Below are 25,685 nucleotides of genomic sequence, written 5' to 3'. Positions count from 1 at the left end.
AAGGGCCTCCCCGTCCTGTCCCGCCGTTATCTCGGAAGTCCGGGCCCAAGACGCCTGAGGGGAGCTGGCAGCCTCGGGGGTTTCGGGCTGAGTGGACTCCCGTGGGTTCCCGCTCTTTAGCAGAATTGGGGGAGTGAGCATAACACTCCGCGAGGAGGTTGTGCGGCTTCGAGAATTGGGGGACCGGAGACAGAGGCTCCAAGGAGCAGGCGGGTTGGGAGGCTCTCTGAGAGTTGAGGTCTCTGAAGGAAAGGATGCTGGCTCTGTCAGGGGGCCAGCTTTTCTTGTGGATCTGGTGACCACAAGCGCTCAAATTAAAACTCTAAGAAAGCTGGGGGGTCTGGGTTCCCTTGGCGTGAGGGATATGTGGAAAATGGGGAGGGCGGGATCTTCAGGGTTCGGGGCAGTTATAAGGGGATAGAGAGTTACCCTGATTTCTGCGTTTTCTGTGGAAAATGGAGGACAGTATGACTTCTCTGACCGGATCCAAGGCTTCTCGCCGATATCTTGGTGCCTGTGACCCCTGGTCCTTTGCCGGAACCCGGAGCACCCGGAGCGTGGGCTCCCTTGGCTTTTAGGAAACGGATTAGAGGTTAGAGAGAGTTTGGAGCATTATTCCTGGGGAATGTAGGCCCCGTGGGGTTCTGGGGCCTCCATGGGAACTGGGTCCTCCTTTGGCCTCTCTGAGACAAGAGAGAAACGTGGCCAAACCCCTCTTGGAAGGAAGAGTTGTCCAGAGGTGAATGGTCGCTTTAGAGTTAGGTTAGCCAGGCCTGCAGTCCCTTCCCAGTCACCTCACACACCACCCTACAGCTTCCTGCCCTTCTGGCCTGTCCTCCCTACACCAGGACTTTCTGTTGGCTATGTTTCCCAGCCACCTGTGTGGGTGGCCTAGCCTCTAGGTCGACCAGGGTCAGCGTCCAGAAGATTTCTAGAGGTGGCAGGAGGGAATGGTGGAGGAGGGAGGCTGTCTTGGATATCTGCCCCCACTTCCTGGCTTTCAGCTTGTGGACAGTCACTTCCTCCATCCTGAATACAAGGACCAGGCCACCAGTGGGTCACTTCCTCACCATGGAAGCATGGGATTTTTCTTCTCATACTTGATAATAGGCTTCTGGAGCAAGAGGGCTGGGGTATAAATATTCCCTGTCCCTTTCTCTGATTTTTTTTTATCTTTCAGAGTTCTTCGGCTCAAATGATTTCCAGTGACTTTTCTAACTTCTGTGTACATTCCCTGTTTTGAACCTTGATTCACAGAAACTTGTAAAAGATCCTAGAGGTTGATAGTGTTTATTAGATGCTCTGAGTGAACCAAAAGCTTTCTAGAGGTATTAAAGTGTCTAGGTGCATTAGTTTAGACATCTGTCCATAAAAATATTTGGATACTTCTGTGCCATGCACTTAACTACAAGAATAGTACAATGGGCTATAATGGACTATATATACTACTATAAAGTAGTATAACGGACACAGTCCTTGGCTTTGTGGTGGTTACAGTTCTAGAAACAAATAGTAAATAATTGAGGTAACAATGGAAATAAATGCTATAATAATTGAGATAAACAATGGAGGTAAATGCTGTAAGAGTAAGGGATTGGAGAGCGAATAAAGCAAATTTATGCTGGTCCTTGAGGATAAGTAGAAATTAGTCCAACAAAGAAAGGGCAAAGAACATTCCAAGTAGATGTAATAGCATAAAAAGGTGCCTTCGAAGAGTTGAGAGTAGGCCAATATGACTTTTTTTTTTTTTATGTGTGGGGAGACTCAGGTTCAGAAATGACTTGTTCAAGGTTCTGTAGCCAAATAAATGGCAGTGGTCAGAGTTCATATTTTCCAACTTCAAATTCAGTGCTTTGTCCTCTCACAAACACCAGAATCCTTTATTATCACAAACACCAGAATGAGGTTATCCCGTGGAGTCAGAGAAGGAAGTGGGGCTTAAACTTTTACTTGTTCTGTCTAAACTGTTCCAAGAATACTCAGATTCCTGTGTAACGGGAGAATCAACAACAAAGAAACCAAATATTTACCGAGTACCTGTGTGATGTCTAAGGCACTGAGCTGGGCCATGTTTTACCTTTTATAAATTTTAACAGATGCTAGAGCCAGGAGAGACTTGAGATAATGTAACTCTCCTTGTTTTACATGTGAAGAAACCCAGGGAGAAAAATGGATTTGTCAAGGGTCACTCAACTAATGGTAGAGACAGGGCTAACCTAGGATTTCTCCTCCAGTGCGCTTTCTGATACTCTAGCTGCTTGAGGTAAAGAGTCTGGCACACAAAAAGTCTGTAATAAATATTTGTGGAAATGAATAATATGTGGTTTGTCCCTTTCACTCTCTCTCTGTCAAATTAAATATCTTAAAGAAAGAAAGAAAGAAAGCCTGTATGTGATAACATTATAGAATTTCAAAGGTAGGGGAGAACTCTATTCATACATCTATCCCAACAAATATATATTGAATTCATACTATGTGCCAAGCATTTCTAGGCCCTGGTGGGATCAGCAGGAAACTAAACAGACCAAATCCGTTCCTTAATGGAGAGTATGTTCTGGTGGGAGAGATAGACAATATGTAAATATATGAATATTAAACATCAATGATAAATGCTCCAAAGAGAAAGAAAGTAGGATAAAGTCATAGGGATAGTGGGAGGTCAGGGAAGACTCCCTGGTTATTGACATCTAAGCGAGAAATGAAGCAAGGGAGTGAGCTATTTGGATATCTGTGGGAGGAACATTTTAGGCAGAGGGAATAAAAGGGAATGAGGCATGGCCCTGAGCCAGCAATGTGCTTGGCATGTTTGAAGAAAAGCAAGATATCCAGGGTGGCTACCAGATCTGGTCAGGAAATGCTGACCAAAATTTGAGGTAAAAATTGTGAAGTGTTAGGTAGATTAAAAGTGGTGTGGAGGGTGGAGTGGGGTATGATATCCTGGTAGGGAAGAAACTGGAAGTAGGATGCATAGCTGGGCAAGTTTCAAGGTTTTCACAAGGGATAGTGAATTGATATGTGTGGTAGAGGCCAGAATGCACAAATGGGGAAATTATAGGAAGTGAAAGATAAAGCTGAGAGGGTAGGTAAAGCCAGACCGTGCAGGGTTTAATGCTAGACTTGTGGAATTTGTAGAGACCATAGGTTTAGAGGCTGGGAGAGTCATGATGTATTTTATTTTTAGACTATAAATCTGACATTGGTGGGCATGATGGATTGGACAAGGCTGAGGAAGGCATTAATCTGGAGGTGGGTACAGTGGGCCCTGAGCTTAGGTGTTAGTGACAGGAATGGGGAAGAAGGCACAGACCATAGGAATTACCTCATTTTGGGCAGGGCAGGGTGACTTGGATGCCGTGGATAGGGGATGGAGGGAGCAACATAGGGTCCAAGAGGACCACAAAGTTTTAAAGCTAAAAAGAAACCCATCATGTTCAAAGGGCTCTGTTAGGTTTTCCATGTCTTCTGGAGGCTGAGCTGATTACCAATGCAGAGGTGGCTTTTGATCAGTGCAAACCTGGAAAGGGCTAGGGTTCAGGGGCATATTAGGAAGGGATGTTGTATCACTTTGGCATTTCAGTGAGAGGACCTGGAGTTCTAGGATTCTACAAGCCTGTCAACCTTCTCACTCTTAACCTTTGTTTATATAGTAACAAGAATTAGACTCTTTTTACCTATTAATATATACCCAGCAGGAGCTAGAACATGAAACCATCGCCTAGTTCTATTAGAGTATTCCTTGAGCATCTTCCTTGGCATTTTATTGTCAAGTCTTTCTGCCTGTAATTTCTTTATTCTAGGAAAGAAAATCTAAAATATAGTTAAATACATAGACTTTGGAGTTAGCAGACCTGGGTCTAAACCCAGCTCTAACACTTGTTAGTTGAGCTTTTCAGTTTCATCTTCATAAAATGAGAATAATAATAGTCCTTCAGTATGAGTCTTCATCTTACAGGATCTTTATATTCTATTAATTCATGTTCGCATGTGCTTAGGACACCATTGTCCAGTTATAAGGACTCAAAAGTAGTTGGTTTTTTCCCCATATCATTGACAATGGGTAGTGAACTGCTGTTTGGGAACATATTAATTGGTTAACCAGTTCTCTGATAAGAAAATGCCTTCCCCCAGATAAGAAAATGCCTATTCATTCACAGTTAAGGAGACTTATGGTTGGAAAGGAGAACCTGAGCACTAGAAAGCCATAGGAACCATCTGTCTCATTTGTTTCTCTACCAAGTGTCTTATTACTCTACCAAGTTTGCACTTATTACTCTACCAAGCGCCTAGTTTGTCCCTCTCTGACATGTGTTATTTCTGTACATATCTTTGTCTCTTACAGTCCATGACTACTCATCAAGGGTCCCAGAAGTTCATGACCTAGTCTTTGTCTTGCACATGGGCACATAGAAAACGTTTGTTGAATTTGTTTTGAAAACATTTCCTACAGATCTTAGAGGTTAGTGTAATTCAACTCAACCCTTTCCCTAGCCAACTCTCTAGATATACATGAAGGAAAAAAAGAAAAGCTTTCAGTTGCCAACTAAGTGCCAGGCCCCGCAGGAGGTATTTTCACAACCATTAAGTATTTCTCTTCATCTTCTTGGTAATCCTGTAAGGTAGGTGGTTATCCTCTTTTTAAAGATTAAGGGACAAGTTCAGAGAGGTTTAATAATTTACCCAAAGACACAGAACCAGGTTTTAAACCTAGGTCTAGCTCCTGCTCTTCTTCTTGACCCTTACAAAGTTTTCCTAATAAAATAGAAGGCAGATGGAAACAACAGCAAGAATGAAACCTTCTGAGATGTCTGTGTATGTGTCTTAAGCCAAAAAATAAGAGTCCGCCGGTTTGGTATCACCAACTCAGAGCTAGAAGGAATAATTTGATCCCTCCTCTTATGAAGGAGAAATATAAGGTTTGGAGAAGTCTAGAAGCTCCTTTAAAAATCATCTAATCCTTGCCGGGGTGGGGGGGGATGGGGGGGTGGTGGGGTTATGGACATTGGGGAAGGTATGTGCTATGGTGAGTGCTGTGAAGTGTGTAAACCTGGCGATTCACAGACCTGTACCCCTGGGGCTAATAATACACTATATGTTAATAAAAAAAAAATCTAATCTTTTTTTCCATAGACACTTGGTAATAGTTGGTAAGCTAGTGAGGAGGAAAACCCTTTGGGATATAAAGGAGAGTATCTAGAGGAATGTTAATCATACTGTTAGTCTTGTTGGTACTCACTTCATTAAGGTGTGATCTTTTCCCTTTTGGTTGATCCCTACCAGTTGCTGCCCTGCCCCTCTGCTTCGTGCTTTATCCTGGAACAAGTGGGATTTATACACCTGACCTGCCAGTTCCCAGGGAGCACAGCAGTTACCATACAAGTTGTTTTGTGCTGCACTGAACTGGCTGGGTTTTGTTCCTGGTTCTCATTGTCTAGTGGAACATGAGAAGCATCAAAGATTTTTCTCAAATGAAAGGATTGGGTCTGTGCATGTTGGTTCAGGCTAGGCTTTATGGTCTCATAAGCTTTCAGTACCTGGAATTTTCTCACCACTTTGAAGTCTGAAAAGGGCTAGTTTGCAGAAACCCAGTTCTTAGACCAAGATTAAGGTGAACGTTAGTGTCTTGTGAGAAAATGCGCTGGCACTGAGCTGGGGTACCAGGCTGAGCCCTTCCACTGAATAACTGTGTAGTTTTAAGCAAGTCCTAACTTGTCTGAGGCTGCATACGATAATAAAAATGCAGCTGGTCTGGTAGTTTCAGAACTTGGATTTGAGCCCCTCTTGGACCAGCTTTCTGATGGTTAGGCAACTCAAGTTTCCTTCTTCAAATCCATTTTTCTTTCAGAAAAATAGAAAGACTGGACTAGAGTAGATGATTTTTAAGGGCCCTTCTAGCCTTACCTTCCTGTCATCCTACTGCCTGCCGCAGTGGATTCAGAGATTATTTGAGGGCCACATCACCAATTATTAAGGCGGGAGAGAGAAGTGTGTATAAGCTGAATATATGTATGTATTTTTAAACTAAATATATTTTATGCCAGGACTCAAAAGATCCTGAAGGTGAGAACCTTAGTAATGAGCCATTTATTGTAATTCTCACCCTCTTTGCATTGCACACATATAACTTCTTAAAAGCAACAAATTGCAATAAGAACTGTGAAATTTTCTGATTATTAAACTCCTAATAAGGGCCCCTTATTGTTTTGAGGCTGCTGGGGACATTTAATTTGTCAAACTCCTTTTCTGGCCTCTGACAATCAGTAGGCACGGTTGATAAGTCTGCAAATATGAGAAGTAAATATTGTAGAAGTAGAGGGTGAAGGTCCTGGTGCAATGAGGTATTTTCCTAGATGAAATATTTTCCAGGCAGACTGGACTCTGGATTGGTCTTTCACTGGGCCTCACAGTAATCTCCAGGACTTTGTATTATTATATTTCTCTTGCATTCCTTAGAATAAAGGTCGTAAAAGGGTTGGGGCATCTGACTGGCTCAGTTGGGGGAGGATGCAGGTCTTGATCTTAGGGTTGTGAGTTTAAGCCCCACGTTGGGTATAGAGCCTACTTAAAAAAAACAAAGTTGTAAGAGAGTTAAGATTATCAACTTTCAGGGCTGTAGAGAGCTGAAGAAGCCAAGAGTTTTCTTTTAAAGAGTATGTGGGCTTGAGAAGCTGAAGGCTTTGGGTGAATATTCTTGCTCAGGTACTTTTTTTTTTTTTAAGATTTTATTTATTTACTTGACAGACAGAGATCACAAGTAGGCAGAGAGGCAGGCAGAGAGGGGGAAGCAGACTCCCCGCTGAGCAGAGAACCTGATGCGGGACTCGATCCCAGGACCCTGAGATCATGACCTGAGCTGAAGGCAGAGGCTTAAAACCACTGAGCCACCCAGGCGCCCCTCTTGCTCAGGTACTTACCTGAAAAACAGTGTGAATGCTCAACAGAAAAACTGAGTCCTGTGCCTCTACATGTGACTTTACCCGTAGGTAGTTAACCTGAGAGCCTGAACCCTTATTCAATGGAATCATTCCTCTGACTATTGAAGTTTATCTTTGGAAATTACCTTTAGAGTTGGCAGTTGGCCCAGCTTTTCAGTTGGATTTGCCACACAAAGTAGTGTCTGTTCTGCATCAGGTTTTATGCTAGGCTCAGGAGATTTGAAGATGGTCAAGATGCAGCCTTTATCCCTTAGATCTAGGAGTGGGGATGGAGAACAGAGAGAGGGAGGGAATGAAACATAATGAACTATAATCACAAAACAAATGATATAAAGCAGGTATAGACAAAGTGAAAAAAGTCCCCCTCTGGGGGACCATCAAAGAAGGATAGAAGTTTGATTAAGGAAAGAGACAGTAAAGTATCTTAAACACCCAATAGCTTGAGATGTCAATGTCAGTTTGCAAGAACAAGAATGTGTGCAGCAGAAACAGAAAATAGATCAAGATGTGATTAGTGGGGTGCCTGGGTGGTGGCCTCTGCCTTGGGCTTGGGTCATGGTCTCAGGGTCCTGGGATCGAGCCCCACATGGGGCTCTCTGCTCAGCAGGGAGCCTGCTTCCCTTTCTCTCTTTGCCTGCCTCTCTGCCTACTTGTGATCTCTCTTTCTGTCACATAAATAAATAAAATCTTAAAAAAAAAAAAAAAGATGTGATTAGAGCATCCCTTTGTAACGGATGTGAGAAATAAAGGTTCTTTGGAGCCACGTTGTAGAGGGCCATTCATTCCTTTAATATTAGACTACGCCCTTCTCTCATACCCTCCTGGTTCCACCTTCCAAATGTCTCTCCGGTCCTTTCCTGACCTTCACCACAGTCTGAGTTCAGGTCTTTCATTTCTTTTCCCTGTCTACAGCACAGTCTTAGCTGGCTCACCCAGACTTCCCAGTGTCTACAGAAGAAAGGCTCAACTGTTTCATATGGCACTCCTGTTCTAGAGTCTATCCTATCCCATCTCTCAGAAAATGTGCGCTTTCTGTTATCTCTACCACTACTCCCTTCTCCATTGGCTCCTTCTAGTTATTATTTATATTAGTTCAAGTCTTTCCCATTAAAAAAAAAAAATCTGGACCCTGTTTTCTGCTTGAGCTACCACCCTTCTCCCCTTCACAGCTACACATATTAAAAAGTTATCTACACATCACTGCCCTCATTTCCTCACTTCCCACTTACTGCAATCTGACTTCCGCCCCCACCATTTCTCTGAAACTGTCTCACTGAGGGTCAAAGTGACCACTTATTGCTAAATTGAATGGACACACTTTAGTCATTCTTTCAGCAAATATTTATTCCATGCCAACTATGTGTCGTGTTGGGAAAGAGCAGCAAATGAGAAAGAGATTTAATCTAGAAGTATATTTTTAAAGATTTTACCTATTCTTTTGACAGAGAGAGAGAGAACATAAGGAGGGGAAGTGACAGGCAGAGGGAGAGGGAGAAGCAGGCTCCTCACTGAGCAGACAGCTTGAGGTGGAGCATGGGAGCATGACCTAAGCCAAAGGCAGTCTGGAGTTGTGCCCCTAGAGCTTAGCACAGAGCAGGTGCTAAATAAGTGTTGGTGGATGGCTTTGGGTTTCTCAAGACAAGAAAGGGCAGGTTCTGGAGGGTGTGTCAATAACAAGTTATCTTAAATATCCTCATAGTGGAAAGTCCTGATCATTTTTGAATTTTGTAAATAGCCAGAAGTCATTCAGGGCCAAGATGCTGAATTGTTGAGTAAGTGGGTGGTCAAGTTAGAGACCATTCCTTTGGGTTAAAAAATAAAAATTAGAAACAAGATGTGGCTTAAAATAATGAGATTTGCTGGGGATAGAACAAAATAGCTCACAAACTGACCTAAAAACCCTTCCCTTTAAGAGTTCCAAAAACGTTTCAAACCTGTACCTCTATAACTTGGAAGATTCATTTGGACGTCTGTCTTCATTGAAAACCTTCTTACAGGGGTGCCTGGGTGGCTCAGTTGTTAAGCATCTGCCTTCGGCTCAGGTCATGATCCCAGGGTCCTGGGATCGAGTCCCATATCGGGCTCCCTGCTCAGCAGGGGAGTCTGCTGCTCCCTCTCCTTTTGCCCCTCCCCATTCCACTTGTGTTCTCTCTCACTGGCTCTGCACACTATCTCTTTCTCTCTCTCTCTCTCTCTCAAATAAATAAATAAATAAATAATTTTAAAAAGAAAAGAAAACCTTACAAATTCATTTCTTGTGCTCTATCCATAACCCAATTTGAGTAAGTCTCTCAGACTTTGTACCTTTGAGTTTGTGAGGATAGTAGTGCATTCTCTGGGTCACTGCGACCCAAAAAACCAAAAAGGCCCCTCTTGAGAGTCTGAGAATTTTTAGATTCATGTGGTGATGGGCATATATGTCTTACCGCTGTGGAACTGGAGGAGAGGAACTGGTGGGTCAAGGTTTTAAAGCCTTCTGCCAGCTTGTTTAAGCTGCCTGTATCCTGGCTGTCGCAGAATGCTGCTGAGCAATCTTGAAGTGTCTGGAGCTGGGCATTGTCTATTCATGACCCCTGTGCCTGTGAAACAGGGTTCAGTGACTGTCACCGTGCCTGTGGCAGTCTGGAGTTACCCAGAGAGAACAAAGCTGCATACACGGAGCATACAAGGGAGTTTTGTAACAACCTTGTCCTGCTTTCTAGGGCTGATTCAGGTACCACAGCTTGATCTCAGCTGCCTTCTTTATTTCAAGAAGTTGGTATCTGAGCCACAGCAGGGATATTGTGTTTTGTCCTTTTTGGAGGGACATGGATTCACTCTGTGTTACTGCGCATGCTAACCTCCCAGCCTACACAGCCCTTCCCCATCTTTACTCAGCCTCAAGCAAATCTTCTCCATTCTTCAAGGTTTAGCTCAAGTATTAGCTTCCCTTACAAAGACTTTCTTGACTTCGCTAAGTGGAATGAGCAGGAATCAACATGGTAGAGTGAGTGGAAAGAGCATGGACTTTAGTATGAGCTGGGCCTGAGTTGGAATGCTGGATCTGCTGCTTGGCCTGACACCCCCTAGCCCTGGGTTTCAAGTCTCCCACCCCTAGAATAAATTTAATACCTGTTTCACAGGATTGTTTTGAGAATTAAATGAGATTGGGTCTCTGAAAGCACCTAGCACAAGCCTTGGTATATAGGAAGTGTTCATTAAATGTTCTTTCCCTTCTATACCCATAACTTCTTTCTCCAAACTAAAATAACACTTTGCTTCTAACTCTGCAATAACATGTAAGGGAAAAATTACAATGTGGGAGGAGGATTCCTTTTCAGTGGATTTGCTCCTTGAAGATCAGAGATGATGTTATCCAGGAGTCTCCAACATAGAGCTTGGAGAGGACCCATGGGTCCAGTAAGAGGACCCATGATGTTGGTTGAATGAATGAGCTCCTGGACTCAGTGATGGAATATCTATACAACCAGGGCTTTTGAGGAATAGGAAAAGGCAATAACATGTTTAACCCAGAGAAGTTTTTCTGGGTGCTGACTGGGAATAGTCATAGGAAGGCCTGACCCTGAAGAGAAAGAGACCTTGTTCATTTTATCTACTCAGAGCTATAATAAGCAAGGGCTGAAATTCTAGGAAAAGGCAGGTTTTGTTTCTGTGGAAAAAAGGAACAATCAGAACATTTCTAGAAGATGGAATGAGACTCACCTTTTTTTTTAAATTAACGTATAATGTATTATTTGCTTCAGGGGTACAGGTCTGTGACTCCTCAGTCTTACACAGTTCACAGCACTCACCATAGCACATACCCTCCCCAATGTCCATAACCCAGCCACCCTATCTCTTTCCCCCACCCCCCAGCAACCCTCAGTTTGTTGCATGAGATTAAGAGTCTGTTATGGTTTGTCTCCCTCTCCGGTCCCATCTTGTTTCATTTTTCACACTCCCTTCCCCCCACGACGCCCCACCCTGCCTCTCAAACTCAAATTCCTCATATCAGAGAGATCATATGATAATTGTCTTTCTCTGATTGACTTATTTCACTTAGCATAATATCCTCTAGTTCCTTCCACGTCGTTGTAAATGGCAAGATTTCATCTTTTGATGGCTGCATAGTATTCCTGTGTGTGTGTGTGTGTGTGTGTGTGTGTGTACACACCACATTTTCTTTAACCGTTCATCTGTTGGTGGACATCTAGGTTCTTTCCATAGTTTGGCTATTGTGGACATTGCTGCTATAAACATTCAGGTGCACATGCCCCTTCGGATCACTACATTTGTATCTTTAGGGTAAATACCCATTAGTGCAATTGCTGGGTCGTAGGGTAGCTCTATTTTCAACTTTTTGAGGAACCTCCATGCTGTTTTCCAGAGTGGCTACACCAGCTTGCATTCCCACCAACAGTGTAAGAAGGTTCCCCTTTCTCTGCATCCTTGCCAACATCTGTCATTTCCTGACTTGTTAATTTTAGCCTTTCTGACTGGTGTGAGGTAGCATCTCACTGTGGTTTGATTTCTATTTCCCTGATGCTAAGTGATGTTGAGCGCTTTTTCATGTGACTCAGCTTTTAAGGCCATGAATTCCTGTCCCTGGGGAGATGAGCAGGCTGGATAAGTGCTTCCCAGAGAACTTGTGGAAGGGGGAATCATGCATTTATCAGAGCACTGGCCAGCCCTTTCATTTTAAGTCCATTAATTCAGTCTTACTCTGCACGATAAGAATCCCGTCCTGTACCTCCTGCTACTCTGGGCCTCTAAACTCCCTGGTTTTGTGTGCAGGTGAAGAAACCTGGAAGTGTCGGGGCTGTGGGGACCATGTCTCTCCAAGCCAGAGGCGGTACAGGACTGTCAACGAAGCCTGGCACAGCTCTTGCTTCCGGTAAGTGGGTCTGTCCTCCTGTCTTTGCCAGTGTACTATAGGCCAGCCACTACTTCATGTTCTGGAAAATACAAAAACACGTTTCTGACTTGAGAGTTCCCATTTTGGTGTGGGTTGAGGGGAGAGGGAGGGACGTGCCAAGGAAGAGCACGTGAGCAAATGTCTGGTGTGAAAGTGAAAGAGTCACAAATGGGCTGGGTACAGCTAGAAGTAGGGTGAAGCGGTGGGAACAGCCTCTCCAAGGTGTCCCAGCACCACCCTCACTTTACAAATGAGGAAACTGAGACCCAGAAAGACACAGAAAGAATGAGTTTTCCACAGCTACACTACTCATTATGCAGGTGCCTCAAGGGTTGTTTTTAGTGCAGTTGGCAGAGTCAGCCCTTCACTGCAGGATGCCTCCCTAGTTTCCTGCTTTTTGTTATTTAATTTTATTTTAGCTCTTAGATTATTGTTTGAAGGCAGCTCTGTTTCTTAAAAATAACAACAGAGACTTTAAAGTTGGATTTGTTCCTGTTGTCTGAGACTCAGTTTTCTCATCAGGAAAACACGGATGTTAAAAATTTATCTCATAGACTTGTTGAGATCGAATGAAATCATATATGCCAAGGGCCCAGCTCATGGTAGGCACCCACTGAATGGTTATTTCTTTCCCCTGTGAGACTGGAATCTTCAAGAGTGGGAGCCTGTCTGCATTCTCCAAAACATAAAACAGTGCCTGGCCTACAGTCATTCCACACTGGAGGCTGGGTGGGCATGTGTGCCCACGTGGTCTGAAGTGGTAGGGCTGTTGCTCACATCTTTAGAATGGGACAGACTGTAGACAGGCACCAAGTGCTGTAGATTCCAGCTCCCACACACAGTTCATGTTACAAAGCATCCCCCATGCTGATATCAAGTAATGTAATTGACCTTTAAGCACTTGCCTCCACCCAGGAACCACGTGGGGGGTTTGGCCTGGAGAGCTCTGGCCTCTGGAAGAGTTGGGGAGGAACTGCATTTTTCTGCCCTTTCAGCTCAAACTCTGGGCTCTCCAGTCTTCTCTGTGGATCTAATTGCTTTGATTCATTCTTCCTTTTACCCTCAGGGAAGTTGATTCTTAGTAAGGAGTGGAGCAAAAATGTCAGAAATATAAGGGACCAACAGATAAAGCCTTTGACTTGCCCTTTCATTTAGAGCTGAAGCGAATCCTAATGAGTTTTTAGGCCAGGGCTCACCTTGGCACCTAACCCATATAGTCATATTTATTCCTGCTCTTTTCCTATTTGTGTTAACATTTTCTTTTTCTTTTCTTTTCTTTCTTTCTTTCTTTTTATTTATTTATTTGAGAGAATGGGAGAGAGATAGAGCATGAGAAAGGGGAGGGTCAGAGGGAGAAGCAGACTCCCTGCTGAGCAGGGAGCCGGGTGACTCCAGGATCATGACCTGAGCCGAAGGCAGTCCCTTAACCAACTGAGCCACCCAGGCGCCCTTTGTTAATATTTTCTATCCAGAATAACCAGGACAGAGTAGAACAAGTTAATTTTTGGGATTTCTGGATTCTCTGAACACTAAAGAAATTCAGAACCAGAAGAGACCATCTATTGTGTGATCTAACCCTTAATATCACAGTTGAGAGGCTTGAAACCAGCAAGACAAAAAGAGTTACAAAGACAGGTCATGGATGACCAGAGTTGACCTTAGAACTGAAGTCGGGGCGCCTGGGTGGCTCAGTTGTTAAGCATCTGCCTTCAGCTCAGGTCATGATAGATCAGGTCCTGGGATGGCGCCTGCATCAGGCTCCCTGCTCAGTGGGGAGCCTGCATCAGGCTCCCTGCTCAGTGGGGAGCCTGCTTCTCCCTCTCCCGTCCCCCTGCTTATGTTCCCTCTCTGTCTCTCACTGTCAAATAAATAAATAAAATCTTTTTTAAAAAAAGAGAAAAGAACTGAAGTCTTAGGTCCAATTAGATGCTAGTTTGTTAGGGAACGTGTGTGTGTGTGTGTGTGTGTGTGTGTGTGTGTGTGTCAGAGTGGGGGGTAGAGAGAAAAACATATACGCACATACATGTTCAGAAAAAAGTGAGGTACATGATCCTGGTGGATGAGTGCAGGTTCTGGAATGAGACTGTCTGGTTTCAAATCCTGGCTTTGCAATTTATTAACTGTCCTTGGGTGACTGCCCTGAGTATTAGGCAGGCATCTATAAAATGGAGATACGTACTCATCCCACAGGCTGTCAGGGAGGATTAAATGTGATAATCTATATAAAGTGCTCAGCATAGCATCTGACACATAGAACTCCCCTAATATTCAGTAGCTGTCACTTTACATTATATTTTGAGTGTGTCTGTATACACCTACATGCATGCATTTATTTCTCTTAATACACACCCATTGGTCTTCTAATGTGGAGCCTCAGAGATTAAGGTTAACTTTGAACTACCCTGGCACAGTTACACCAAAGATCATGCCTGTGGGGAAGTAGAGCATCTGGGGTAGGTCTCCTAGTTACATCTTTGTCTCAAGGACAGAGTCTCTCTAATCCAGCTCTATTGAAGGAGCGCATTTCCTGACTCCTGAGCTTCCCCACAAAAACTGAATGACATGAAGTCCTCAGACAGAGCCTGGTAATTTGCCCTGGGGAGACAGACTGCTTTGGAGCCAAATGACTTTTGCCCAGATTGGAGAAAGATCTACAGGGCTGGGAACAACTGTATCTGACCAGAAATAACCTGGTTATAAGAATCATGAGGCATCAGCTGAATGTCTTTTAAATTCTCTGATAAATTCAGTGTCTAGGCACAGTGTCTAGGTTCTGCTAAAAGCAGGACCTTCTTCCCTGCATGGTACCCAAAGAAATTCATTTTTCATGACTCCCTTACAGCCTCGCTCTTACCCAGTTGAGTAAGTTACAATAAAGGAAATGACTTTTCTTTTCCCCTTCCCCCACACCTTTGTTTTTCTAGTCACAGGGTGGAGCTGGGTATTCAATGGAGAAATTGCTGGGGTTTGGTCCGAACTCTCCTCCCTTTACCTTCTCCTTATATTACCCCATCCCTCTCATCTGTAGCTGGTCCATAATCCTGCCTCTGATAAGCTACCGCCAGATTCTCAGGTGCCTGGGACAATAGGAAGTCACTGAAGGCTGGAACCTGGGACTGTACAGCAGAGGCCAGCTGACAGCCTCCTGGAAGTAGCATAGTCTGGTGCAGTTGGGCACCTGGCCAGGATCCTTCTGATACTGGATGCTTGTCTGAGTAGCCCTCCTGCCTCTTCTCCGCAGCCTTCCCAACAGGCCTATTTGGACTCTTATGTACCTCTGGCCTTCCCTTGCCCTGAGCAGTGCCACTGGTTCTAGAATTGGGGCCATTCTCTCGGAAGCTCTCTGGATCTGGTTTTCCTCTCCATGAAGGAGGCCAAGAAGGCAACCAGACTGCATGTTGTTTGTAGCTGAGGTTAAAGTATAGACCTGGCATGTTTTTTTTTTTTTTAAAGATTTTATTTATTTATTTGTCATAGAGAGAGAAGCGAGAGCGAGCACAGGCAGACAGAGTGGCAGGCAGAGGCAGAGGGAGAAGCAGGCTCCCCGCCAAGCAAGGAGCCCGATGTGGGACTCGATCCCAGGACGCTCGGATCATGACCTGAGCCGAAGGCAGCTGCTTAACCAACTGAGCCACCCAGGCGTCCCGACCTGGCATGTTTTTAATGGTAACTTGGCATGTCGGAAAACCAAAGAAACTTGACAAGTTTTCTGATGATTGTCCTTTAACCCTCATCAAAAAGTGCTTAGCTAAGGAGGAGGGGTAGTGGAAAAAGGGAAAACTGCCTCTATTAATTCATCTTTATCGCCCTTACCTGAAACTCTCTAGCTTGACCTGGTTCCTAAGGACATTATCAGAGGGAAAATACTGAAGTATTTTCCATACTTAAGGCTCCTGGGAACATTTCAGACCTCTTTTCATGGGAACATGAGTACAGACTCTTTGAGCTTTCTCTTTTTGAGAAGTGATTTCTAATGCCTATGCTCTGGAAAAGGAATAATACAAATATAAAGCTGTTATTTTATCGGGCAACAGACCACTTCTGCTAAATTTGTGACTTCAGGGTAGGTGAAAATAAGCAGCCAGAGACTGTGGTGTGATGGGCTGGTGACAATAGGATAGCTTCTGTGATGCTGAAAGCCATGGTCATTTTCTTAACCCACACCCCAACCTCAACAAGCGTAGTACATCATAATTATAGTAAGGCTACCATTTATTGAGTGTTTACTATGTACCAGACACTTTCCTAAGCATTTCACATTTATATCATCTAATTTAATTCTTTTTTTTTTTGTTTTTTAAAGATTTTTTTTAATTTATGTATTTGACAGACAGAGATCACAAGTAGGCAGAAAGGCAGGCAGAGAGAGAGGGGGAAGCAGGCTCCCCGCTGAGCAGAGAGCCCCATGTGGGGCTCGATCCCAGGACCCTGAGATCATGACCTGAGCCAAAGGCAGGGGCTTTTATCCACTGAGCCACCCAGGCACCACATAACTTAATTCTTATAACAATGTAATAACTATAGTACTGGTCATACTTATTTTACAAATAGAGAAATGAAGTTTACTTGCTTACAGTCACAGAGCTAGTAAGTAGCATAGCTGAGATTTGAATCCAGGCATTCTAACTCCTTGCTTACAAGAGTCTCTGCATTCCTGAATATGGTCATGTCATTTAACCTCCCTGAAGCTCAGTTTCCTCTTCTGTAGCTTCAGAATAAAATACACTCACCCTGCCTGTCACACACTGGTGGTGTCAGATAACGCTGAAAGGTACTGGTTCAAAGGCTTTATGAACTCTCAAGTGTCAAATGAAACTGCCGTTAGGTTTCTCCTGGGTCTCTGGCTCCTGGCATGGGAGTTCATGGAGCAACCCTGCCCTCTGCTGTTGTAATTTTGATGTTGCTCCTGCATTTATGGACCCAAGCCTTTGATTTTAGTTTGCTTATTTGTCTAGTTTATCTCTAAGGAAACAGCCAGCCAGCAACTCATTAAGGCTGGCAGTTAAACAGGGGACTGGGGCGTGCCTGACAGAGGACAAACACCTGGGCCTTCCTCTGCCCACACAAGGGAGTCCAGCATGAACACAGAGTGGGACTCCTAGCATATAGCAGCAGTATGTGACCTTCAACATGCCTTAATACTGCTCTGTTCCTTGGGAAGAGAGAATGAAGATCCCAAAGAAGCCCTACAGCTACTGACTGGGGCAGAGATGAAGAGGAGTAGAGTGGAGCCTGGGATGGATGACAGACATTTATTAAGCATTGTATTGTGAGTTTCACTTAGATTATCTGATTCAACCCTTACAATAACCCTACAACCCCATTTTACACAAAACAGCAAGGTTCAGAAAGGTAGAAGAACTTGCTCAGGGTCGCACACATTTGAACTCAGGTCTCCCTGGCTCTGAAGAGGATCCTCTTAACACTGGGACGCCCCAGAAGCAATAGTAGACTTGGAGTCAGAGAAGCTGGATTTGAATCTTAGCTGAGCCAGGCTAGTGGTATAACTGTGGGCAAGTTCCTTTTTCATTGTGAGCTTTAGTTTCTCATCTATAAGATGTGGTAAAAGTAGGGGCACCTGGGTGGCTCAGTCAGTTAAGTGTTTGCCTTTGGCTTAGGTCATGCTCCCAGGGTCCTGGGATCGAGTTCCACAGGGGGCTCTCTGCTCATCGGAGAGCCTGCTTCTCCCTTTCCCTCTGCCTGCCACTCCCCCTGCTTGTTCTTGCTCTCTCTCTCTCTGTCTCTGTCAAATAAATAAATAAATCAAATTTCTTTTTAAGTTAAAAAAAAAGATGTGGTAAAGGTAATCTACCTCATGAAGAAGTTGTGAGGTGATGGATAAGAAAGCACTCTGAAAACTGGAGGATGGTTGTAAAGGGTTAGCAGCAAGCTGCACATGGCAACTTTGTGCTGCTTACATTAGCAGTTCACTTATAATTTTGAGCATCATTTGCTATATTAAAGTCACCAAATTAGATGATGTTGGGGATACAGATTTAACATAGTGGCCTCGTCTCATAACTGACTCCCTCAGACAGTTAAAGAACAGGTCATAATATGGAGCATTTCTAATAATGGGCTCTAGTCTGGCTTCCATTCTCATTCCCCTGAAACAGTGTTCCCTTGGTAAGTTTCCAGAGGACAGTCACATTGGTCCATTCACTGGCTGCTGTTCAGGGTTCATATTATATGACCTCCCAAATTGCACTAGAGGTTGTAGAGACAAGTGAATGAGTTTGGAGTCAGCCTGGTTGGGTTTTCGTCCTAGTTTATCTTGAGTCAGCTGACTTTGAGTTTCTTTGCCAGTTTTCTCACCTAGAAAAGGGGAAGAGAAATGCTTCCTACCTCAAAAGGTTGTGCTGATTAAATTTGATCATGTATTCAAAGCCCTTCACACAGTACCTGGCCATATTGGGATTTAATAGATGTTAGCATTTATTATTATTGTCTTTGTCACTCTTGAAACCCTTGGCCTCCATGACATTCCATACTGTCCTGGTTTCCACCCCCATACACATTCTTCTGGTCATTCCAGTTTGCTTATCCTCTATCTGGGTCTGAAATGTTACTGTTTCTCTAGGCACATTCTGTTTCTCCCCAGGCAATCTCATTCACACCTTGGCTTCTGTTGTCCTCCACACTCTGATGACCCCGAAATTCATATCTACAGTCTGAACCGTTCTACTGGGCTCTAGTCTTGTCTGTCTTGCTGTCAACTTCCCCTGCCCATTTGAGTGTCTTCCAGATATCTCAGACACAGCTGGACTTTTAATCTCCTCCCAAAACTGGCTTCTCTTCAATATAACCTGTCCTGTTTAATGGCACAACCATCCATCCCTCTGCCTAAGTCAGAACCTGGAAGTGCTTCTTGATAGCTCTTCTCTCTTATCCAATATCCACACCTGTCAGTTTTTTGTCCAGATTATATAAATATATTTTTAAAGATTATTTATTTATTTATTTGTCAGACAGAGATCACAAGCAGGCAGAGAGGCTGGCAGAGGGGGGGGGGGAAGCAGGCTCCCCACTGAGCAGAGAGCCCGATTTGGGGCTCAATCTCAATCCCAGGACCCTGGGATCATGACCCAAGCCGAAGGCAGAGGCCTTAACCCAATGAGCCACGTAGGCACCCCTCCAGATTATATTTTGAATGCGTCCATGTCTTTCCATTTCTCCTACCACCACCGTGTTCAGGCTACCATCATGTCTCACCTGGATAATTACAGTAACCTTCTAATTGTGCAGTCACTCACACTACCCAATCCATTCTCCACAAAGTGGCCAGAGTGAATGACCTTAAAAAAAATCCGTTTTTTTTCACACTGCTGTCTCCCCATCCTTATATATCTCCATGACTTGGTAGCACTCTTGGATAAAGACCAGTCCTTAATGTGGCCTACAAAGCCCCTTGTGGTCTGGCCTCTCCACAACTTCCTGCTCTCTCTATTCCAGTCTCACTGCTTTTCTTCACAGGGCCCAGAATACACTCTGCTTCCTTCTGACAGACCCTTGTTCCTGCTCTTCTCTCTGTGTGGAATGTCTTCACTCCCTTTTGGCCTAATTAACTCCTCCTCAACCTTCAGATCTTTACTTGGATGTCTCAGGGAGATAGTAATAGACTAGGTCATGGCCCCTCTTCTGTGCTTTCACAGACCGTCTGTTTGAAGCTTTTTTTGTGGTTTTAACTTTACATTTAAATTCATTTGATCATCTCCTTAATGATATCCTGAGACCTCTAATATTCTATAAGTGTAACCTAGTCATGGACCATGAGACATTTTGCCCCCCATTGTGTCACCACTGAGCACATCATTGGTATGGGGGAGATATTTGTCATATGAATTGCCAGGGGTGGCCAAGAGATATGATGTAAGTGAGGCTTTTCCCTGCCCTTCTCCATATCCTTCCCTTAGCAGCCACTGTGGCTGCAGTTACTGTAAGTGGCAGAGAGGAGTAGGTTCCAGAGATTGGGTTGTTTTGGAAAATTGCCTGCAAGTGTCCAGGCGAGAAGTTAAAGCTTTGTCTTCTTCCCCTAAGGAGATAAGGATGACCCAGAGTTATACTTCTTTGTAGGTACTGGCCAGACAGGAACAAACACTGGAGAGAAAAGCAGTAGAGGGAAGAATGAGCTCAACTACTGTAGATGAAACAAATTTGAATTGAAATCTGACAAATTTCATAAGTTTGTTTGTTTAGTGGGGGAGAGAGGGATAGAGAGAGAGAATCTTATGCAGGCTCTATACCCAACACAGAGCCGAACACGGGGCTTAATCCCACAACCCTGAGATTATGACCTGAGCCCAAATCAAGAGCCATATGCTTACCTGACTGAGCCATCCAGGTGCCACTATATTTTAATGTACTAGGGAGAGAGAGAAAATGAGGAAAGTGCATGGGGGGCGGAGGGGCAGATGGAGAGAGAGTCTTAAGCAGACTCCATGGTGAGCATGGAGCCCAACATGAGGCTTAATCTCAGGACCCCAATATCAGAACCTGAGCTGAAACCAAGAGTCAGACACTTAAATTACTGTGCCACCCAGGTACCCCATTTATTTGTTTTTTAATATTTTATTTATTTATTTTAAGTATTTTATTTATTGGAATGAGAGAAAGCATGAGCAGGGGGGAGGAACAGAGGGAGAGGGAGAAGCGGACTCCACAAAGCAGGGAGCCTGATGTGTGGCTTATCCCAGGACCCCAAGATTATGACCTGAGTGAAGGCAGACACTTAACTAACTGAGCCACCCAGGTGCCCCTGTTTTTTATATATTTTAGAAATCTTTGAAGGATAGCATTAGCTAAAGATATACATAAGTAGAGTGTGGAAAAAATGGAATACTTACAAAGTATCTTTTACTTATGGGTAATTTTTGGTAGGGAGTGGGTTAATAGGTTGGTGATTCTCCAAGAAGTTAGAAATGAAATTTGTCCTCTGGAGGTTAAATACTTAGATCTACATGTAATAGGAGTGTCATGTGGTCATTAAGAGCACAGACTCTAGAACCAGATTGCTTGGGTTCAGATCCTGATTCTGTCATATTTATTAGTTGTGCACGCTGGACAAGTTACTTACCCCTTCTGTGCTTCATTTCTTCATCTATCTTTTTTTAAGATTTTATTTATTTATTCAGCAAAGAGAGAGAGACAGCGAGAGAGGGAACACAACCAGGGGGAGTGGGAGAGGGAGAAGCAAGCTTCCCGCTGAGCAGGGAGCCTGATGTGGGGCTCAATCCCAGGACACAGGGAACATGACCTGAGCCAAAGGCAGCTGCTTAACTACTGAGTCACCCAGGTGCCCAAATTTCTTCATCTATAATATGGAGATACTAAACTTCTGCCTAGTTTCTAATGTTATCATGGAGGGGTAAATGAAGGAAGTCCTGTGTAGTATTAGGTAGGAGTAGGGCCTCACAGGGAGTGAGCACTCATGAGTGTTAGCCATTTATTACTAGCTACTAGGGAGCCACATGTCTCTCAAAGCTGAATAATATGTGAATCGGTGATGGTTAAGTATTTGAAGAAGTAATGCTATTTTTTCCGTTAAAAATTGTTGAAGGCGCCTGGGTGGCTCAGTTGGTTAAGCCTCTGCCTTTGGCTCGGGTCATGATCCTGGGGTCCTGGGATCAAGTCCCACATTGGAATCCCAGCTCAGTGGGGAGCCTGCTTCTCCCTCTCTCTCTGCCCCTCCCCCTGCTCGTGCTCTCTCTCAAATAAATAAATAAATAAATAAATAAATAAATAAAGTTTTAAAAAATGAGTTAAAATCCAGTGAAGTATTGAGTGGCCAGATAAAATTATTGAATCTGGATTTGGTCACCAGTGATCAGCCAGTCAACCTTTTTCTGACCACAACCCTTCCCTGTGTCTTCAGTATTGGCCTACTGTTGTGGAATTTTTTTTTTTTTAAACCTAAATCCTTCCTTTTACAGAGGAAGAAATTGAAGCCCAGAAAGGTTTAATGGCTTGCCTCAGATCACATAGCAAGTCTCTTTTTAGCCAGGTCAAATTATCAGGTCTTCTCTTTCAGGCCAGGGTTCTTTTCCTGGCATCACCTGGAGATTTATTAAGGTATCCAAAGCATTTATTTTCCAGTGCAGCCAGGAGAACAATGTCTATGTAAACACAGTTTTGGACACTGAATGTTGGACATTAAGTCGTATCACAGAGCAACAGTAGATGATTATCTATAGGGGGGTCACAACCTCATTCTTAAGTGCTTGTAGCCCATACAGGCAAATTTCAGCTGATGAAATGACCAGCTCAGTCTCTACTGTTGCCTGAGGATGAAGGCATAGTTTGCTGTTTGTGAACACTAACTGGCCAGCAAACTTCAAGTGGGCATATCTGCAGCCAGTGTAGACTTGAGACATTCAAGGAGACAAACTGACCACTAAAGACCAGCACTGTCTTTGGTGTTTTAGGCTTTATGTTCCATTTATTGTGAACCTCTGGTTGCTTCAACACCTCTGATAACTCTTCACTGCCTGTGGGTGACTCTTTCACCTGACAGACCTACCTCTTAGTGATCTGCCCTAGCCCTCTCCCACCATCCCAGCCTCCCCTCTGATCACCTTTCACATGTGCCCTGCTCTGCAGCTTAGGGACCAAACTGTGTTACCCCTCAGTGCATTTGCACATGTTGTTCCATCAGGCTGGAATACCTCTTGTCTGCCTAGTAATCAGCCTTTAGATTCACCTGATACATCTTGTCCCCTGTGGAAGAGCCTCACCAAATCCACCCTGAACCTTCCCCACCAAACAGAGGAGCCTTTCTCCTTTGTTATTCTCATACCTCCGTTATAGTTCTGTTGGTATTTATTTACACATCTAACATCACTCCAGGTCTGGAGCCATATCTAGTTCGTCTTTGTATCCCAGAGCTTAGCAGAGGGCCCAGAGCATAGTGAGTACTCAGTGTTTGTTAGGCAAATGATGTTTTTGTCGAATGACCACCTTTCTCTTTGGACATGTGGATGAGCCCTTTCGGTATGCATCATCACCATCTCTTTGCTCTGCAGTTTTCTCCTAAGCGAGAGCTTTCCTTCTGAAGTGGGAGCATGGAGACATGGGCAGACCTCTGCCTATAAATGTCATTACAAAGCCTAAAACCATCAAAGCTCAAGGGATGGCATGGCTTCTGTACTGTGGCAGCTAATTTGCCTTGTATTTTTCCCCCAAAGGCTAATAGAATCCCTTTTCCCTTGGGCAGTACTGGAGGGGTGCTAACAAATGCTCTTTCTCCACATTCATCACTATTACCAGGAAAAACTTCCCAAGTACCTCAAACCATATTTGAAGACAGTTTTCTTCTCTCTGTCAGTCATCTTCTGTTCATACCTTCCTGAGACTGTTCTGTAGTGATCCAGCTTAGATTGGAGGGGCTCGACTGGGCCCCCCTCAATAGTACTGACTCTTACAGTGGCATCAGCTGTTTCTGAAATTGGCTGATGTCAGCTCTTGTGTTTTGTCTCAGTTCCAGAGGTGGCCTTGCATGAGATGACCCTATATGCTGGAGCAATCTTTTCCCACTGTACCCTGAATACCACTATAATGTCACTGAAGAAAAAAGAGAGGCAGCTACTATGGGGTTACAAATGAGTAAGAACAATACAAGGAAGGTGAAAGTCCACAGTGAGCCAAGGCTTTACAAAATGTCAGCCTCCAAACATTTATTTTTTAAGCTCAGTCCACAATAAGAAGGTGAACAACCTATCTGAATCGTTTCCTCATTTGTAGCCAGGGGTAATAATGACCTATCCTGCTTGCCTCTCAAGGTTAATGTGAGAGAAGAATGAAATCAAATGGAAGAGCCCATAGGAAAGAGTAAAGTAGTGGATTCAGTCTTCAGTGTGCATCAGAAACACTGGGGCTTGTTTAAAATGCTGATTCTTGGGCTCAGTCTAAGCAGTTCTTACTATAGGCTTCCGGTAAGGCTCTGGAGTCTTCACTGTCAACAAGTTGCCCCCAGGAGTCTGATGCTGCTGTTCTCTCAACTACATTTCAGAAATACCCTGCAAATCAAATAGCAAGTGTAAAATAGTTATTTGAGGCAACTTTACTGTCTTGGATCTGGAATCCAAGGACTTGGGCTCTGCCAATTCCTAGACCCATGACCTCAAATCACAGCCTTCTCTGTGAACTTAGTTCTTCATATGTAAAAAGGAGATAGCAATCTCAACTTCACAAAGTTTTGAGAATTAAGTGAAAGCATATATGAGCAAGCCTATCTCAGTGCCTAACTCATGGAACTTAGTCAGTGTTTTGCAGAGTATCCACAACTTCTGGAATGTGGTGTCATGTTAACAAACACCCAGCAAAAGATAATCCTTGGCATCCGTCTTAAGTGTCATGGAAATCTGGATAGAACCTTAGAGATTTAGTCCAATCCTTTGATTTACAGCTCATCAACTTGAAACTAGGAAGGGAGGATGGGAAGCCCAAGATGCATGAGGGTACCCAATCACATGAAATGTGTTTAGTTTTTAGACAGAAAATTATTTCCCAGTATACTGAAAAAAAAAAAGAAAAATCTTTGTGACATAGTAGCGGAACCACTATTTGTAATTTTTTGGAGAAACCTGGTAGAATGGGGGCAGTACCCAAGTATAATGATTATTTGATCCACACCTGCCATGTACCAGGGATCTATTAAAATAAGGTGGAAATGGCTAACTGGCTCAGTCTTCAAAAAGGAGGAAAAAGAGGTTCTGGAAAAAGCAAACTCATAATCCTTTTGACTTGACTCCCTCATCAAATCCTAATGGAATTCTGTGGAATTTTGCAGATGATAGACTAGGTGGACAGGAGCACTTAGAAAAGAGCTGATCACTAGGATTCAGCGGTAGTGAATAAGTCATGACTTCATGTTTTCACTGGGTTGAAAGTCATGAGACCCTCTCTTGATTGCCACAAGGCTTTTGTTAAACTCTTTCATGATCCTGACAGTAAGAATATGGGCAAGAGACCTAGAAAAATCAGATGCAGGAATTCAACACACCCAGCAGTTTGGGTCTCTATACTGGAGAGGTGGGATTCCTAAACACCTTGCTAGGTAGGGCTCACGTTGAGGAAAGGCATGGGATTTGAAGTCAGCAAGGCAGCTTTTAATCTCAGTGTTGCACTTCCCAGCAGTATCCTTGGATGAATCACCTAACATCTCTGGGCTTCCCTTACCCAGTCTGTGCTACAGGTAGTCCTCATGAGGTTGTTTAGATGGTGAGTATTAAAACCCTCTGGAAACTGAAAAAGCATTATAAACATTAGTTAACATTGTCATTCTACTACTGTAGTTGCTCATAAGGCGGTTCCTGAGTCATATGTTTCGTAGTGGCCATCTATGGATGCAGGGTGAGCCTGGTATGGGCCTCATGTAGTTTGATCTGATACTAGACATACAGGCTCAGAGCCCTTCCTGCGTGTGGTGCTTAGGGACACATCATGGGAACTCTTCCCAAGGAGATTGAGTGCTCTGGTGAAGTTAGACATGGAAAAAGGAGGAGACAGCCACCAGCCTGAAGATGGAGGAGACTTTGGGAGGAGCTAAGACAGCAAAGGCTTGGGCAAGCCTATGTCACTGGGTGAGGAAGTGGAATGGGGCAGGAGGTGGCCAGAGCCATGACCCTGCTGGGGAAGCTGAAGAAAGAACCCCAGGAGGGGGTGCCTGGGTGGCTCAGTCAGTAAAGCATCTGATTCTTGATTTCAGCTCAGGGCATGATCTCAGGGCTGTGGGATCAGGCTTCTTATCAGTGGGGAGTCTGGTTCTTTCCCTCTTCTTCTTCCTCTCCTCCTCCTCCCCACTCTTGTGCATGTACTCCCTCTCTCTCTCAAATAAATAAATAAGTCTTAAAAAAAAAAAAAAA

At 43.9% G+C, this 25,685-nt stretch overlaps 1 protein-coding gene across 1 annotated transcript in view; it reads left to right on the top strand.

Annotated features, from left to right (window-relative positions):
- LIMK2 (LIM domain kinase 2) overlaps positions 1-25,685 on the top strand; it is a 58,284-nt gene that overhangs the window by 187 nt on the left and 32,412 nt on the right. Inside the window, exon 2 of the mRNA XM_047698185.1 lies at positions 11,706-11,805. Within this exon, the coding sequence (XP_047554141.1) occupies positions 11,706-11,805 (100 nt within the window). The remainder of the gene's footprint in view (positions 1-11,705; positions 11,806-25,685) is intronic.

The sequence above is a fragment of the Lutra lutra genome, chromosome 12 (genome assembly GCF_902655055.1).
Source record: "Lutra lutra chromosome 12, mLutLut1.2, whole genome shotgun sequence".
Taxonomy (NCBI): Eukaryota; Metazoa; Chordata; class Mammalia; order Carnivora; family Mustelidae; genus Lutra; species Lutra lutra.
The sequence above is the reverse complement of the archived record's forward strand: the minus strand, read 5'-3'. Positions and strand labels throughout refer to the sequence as shown.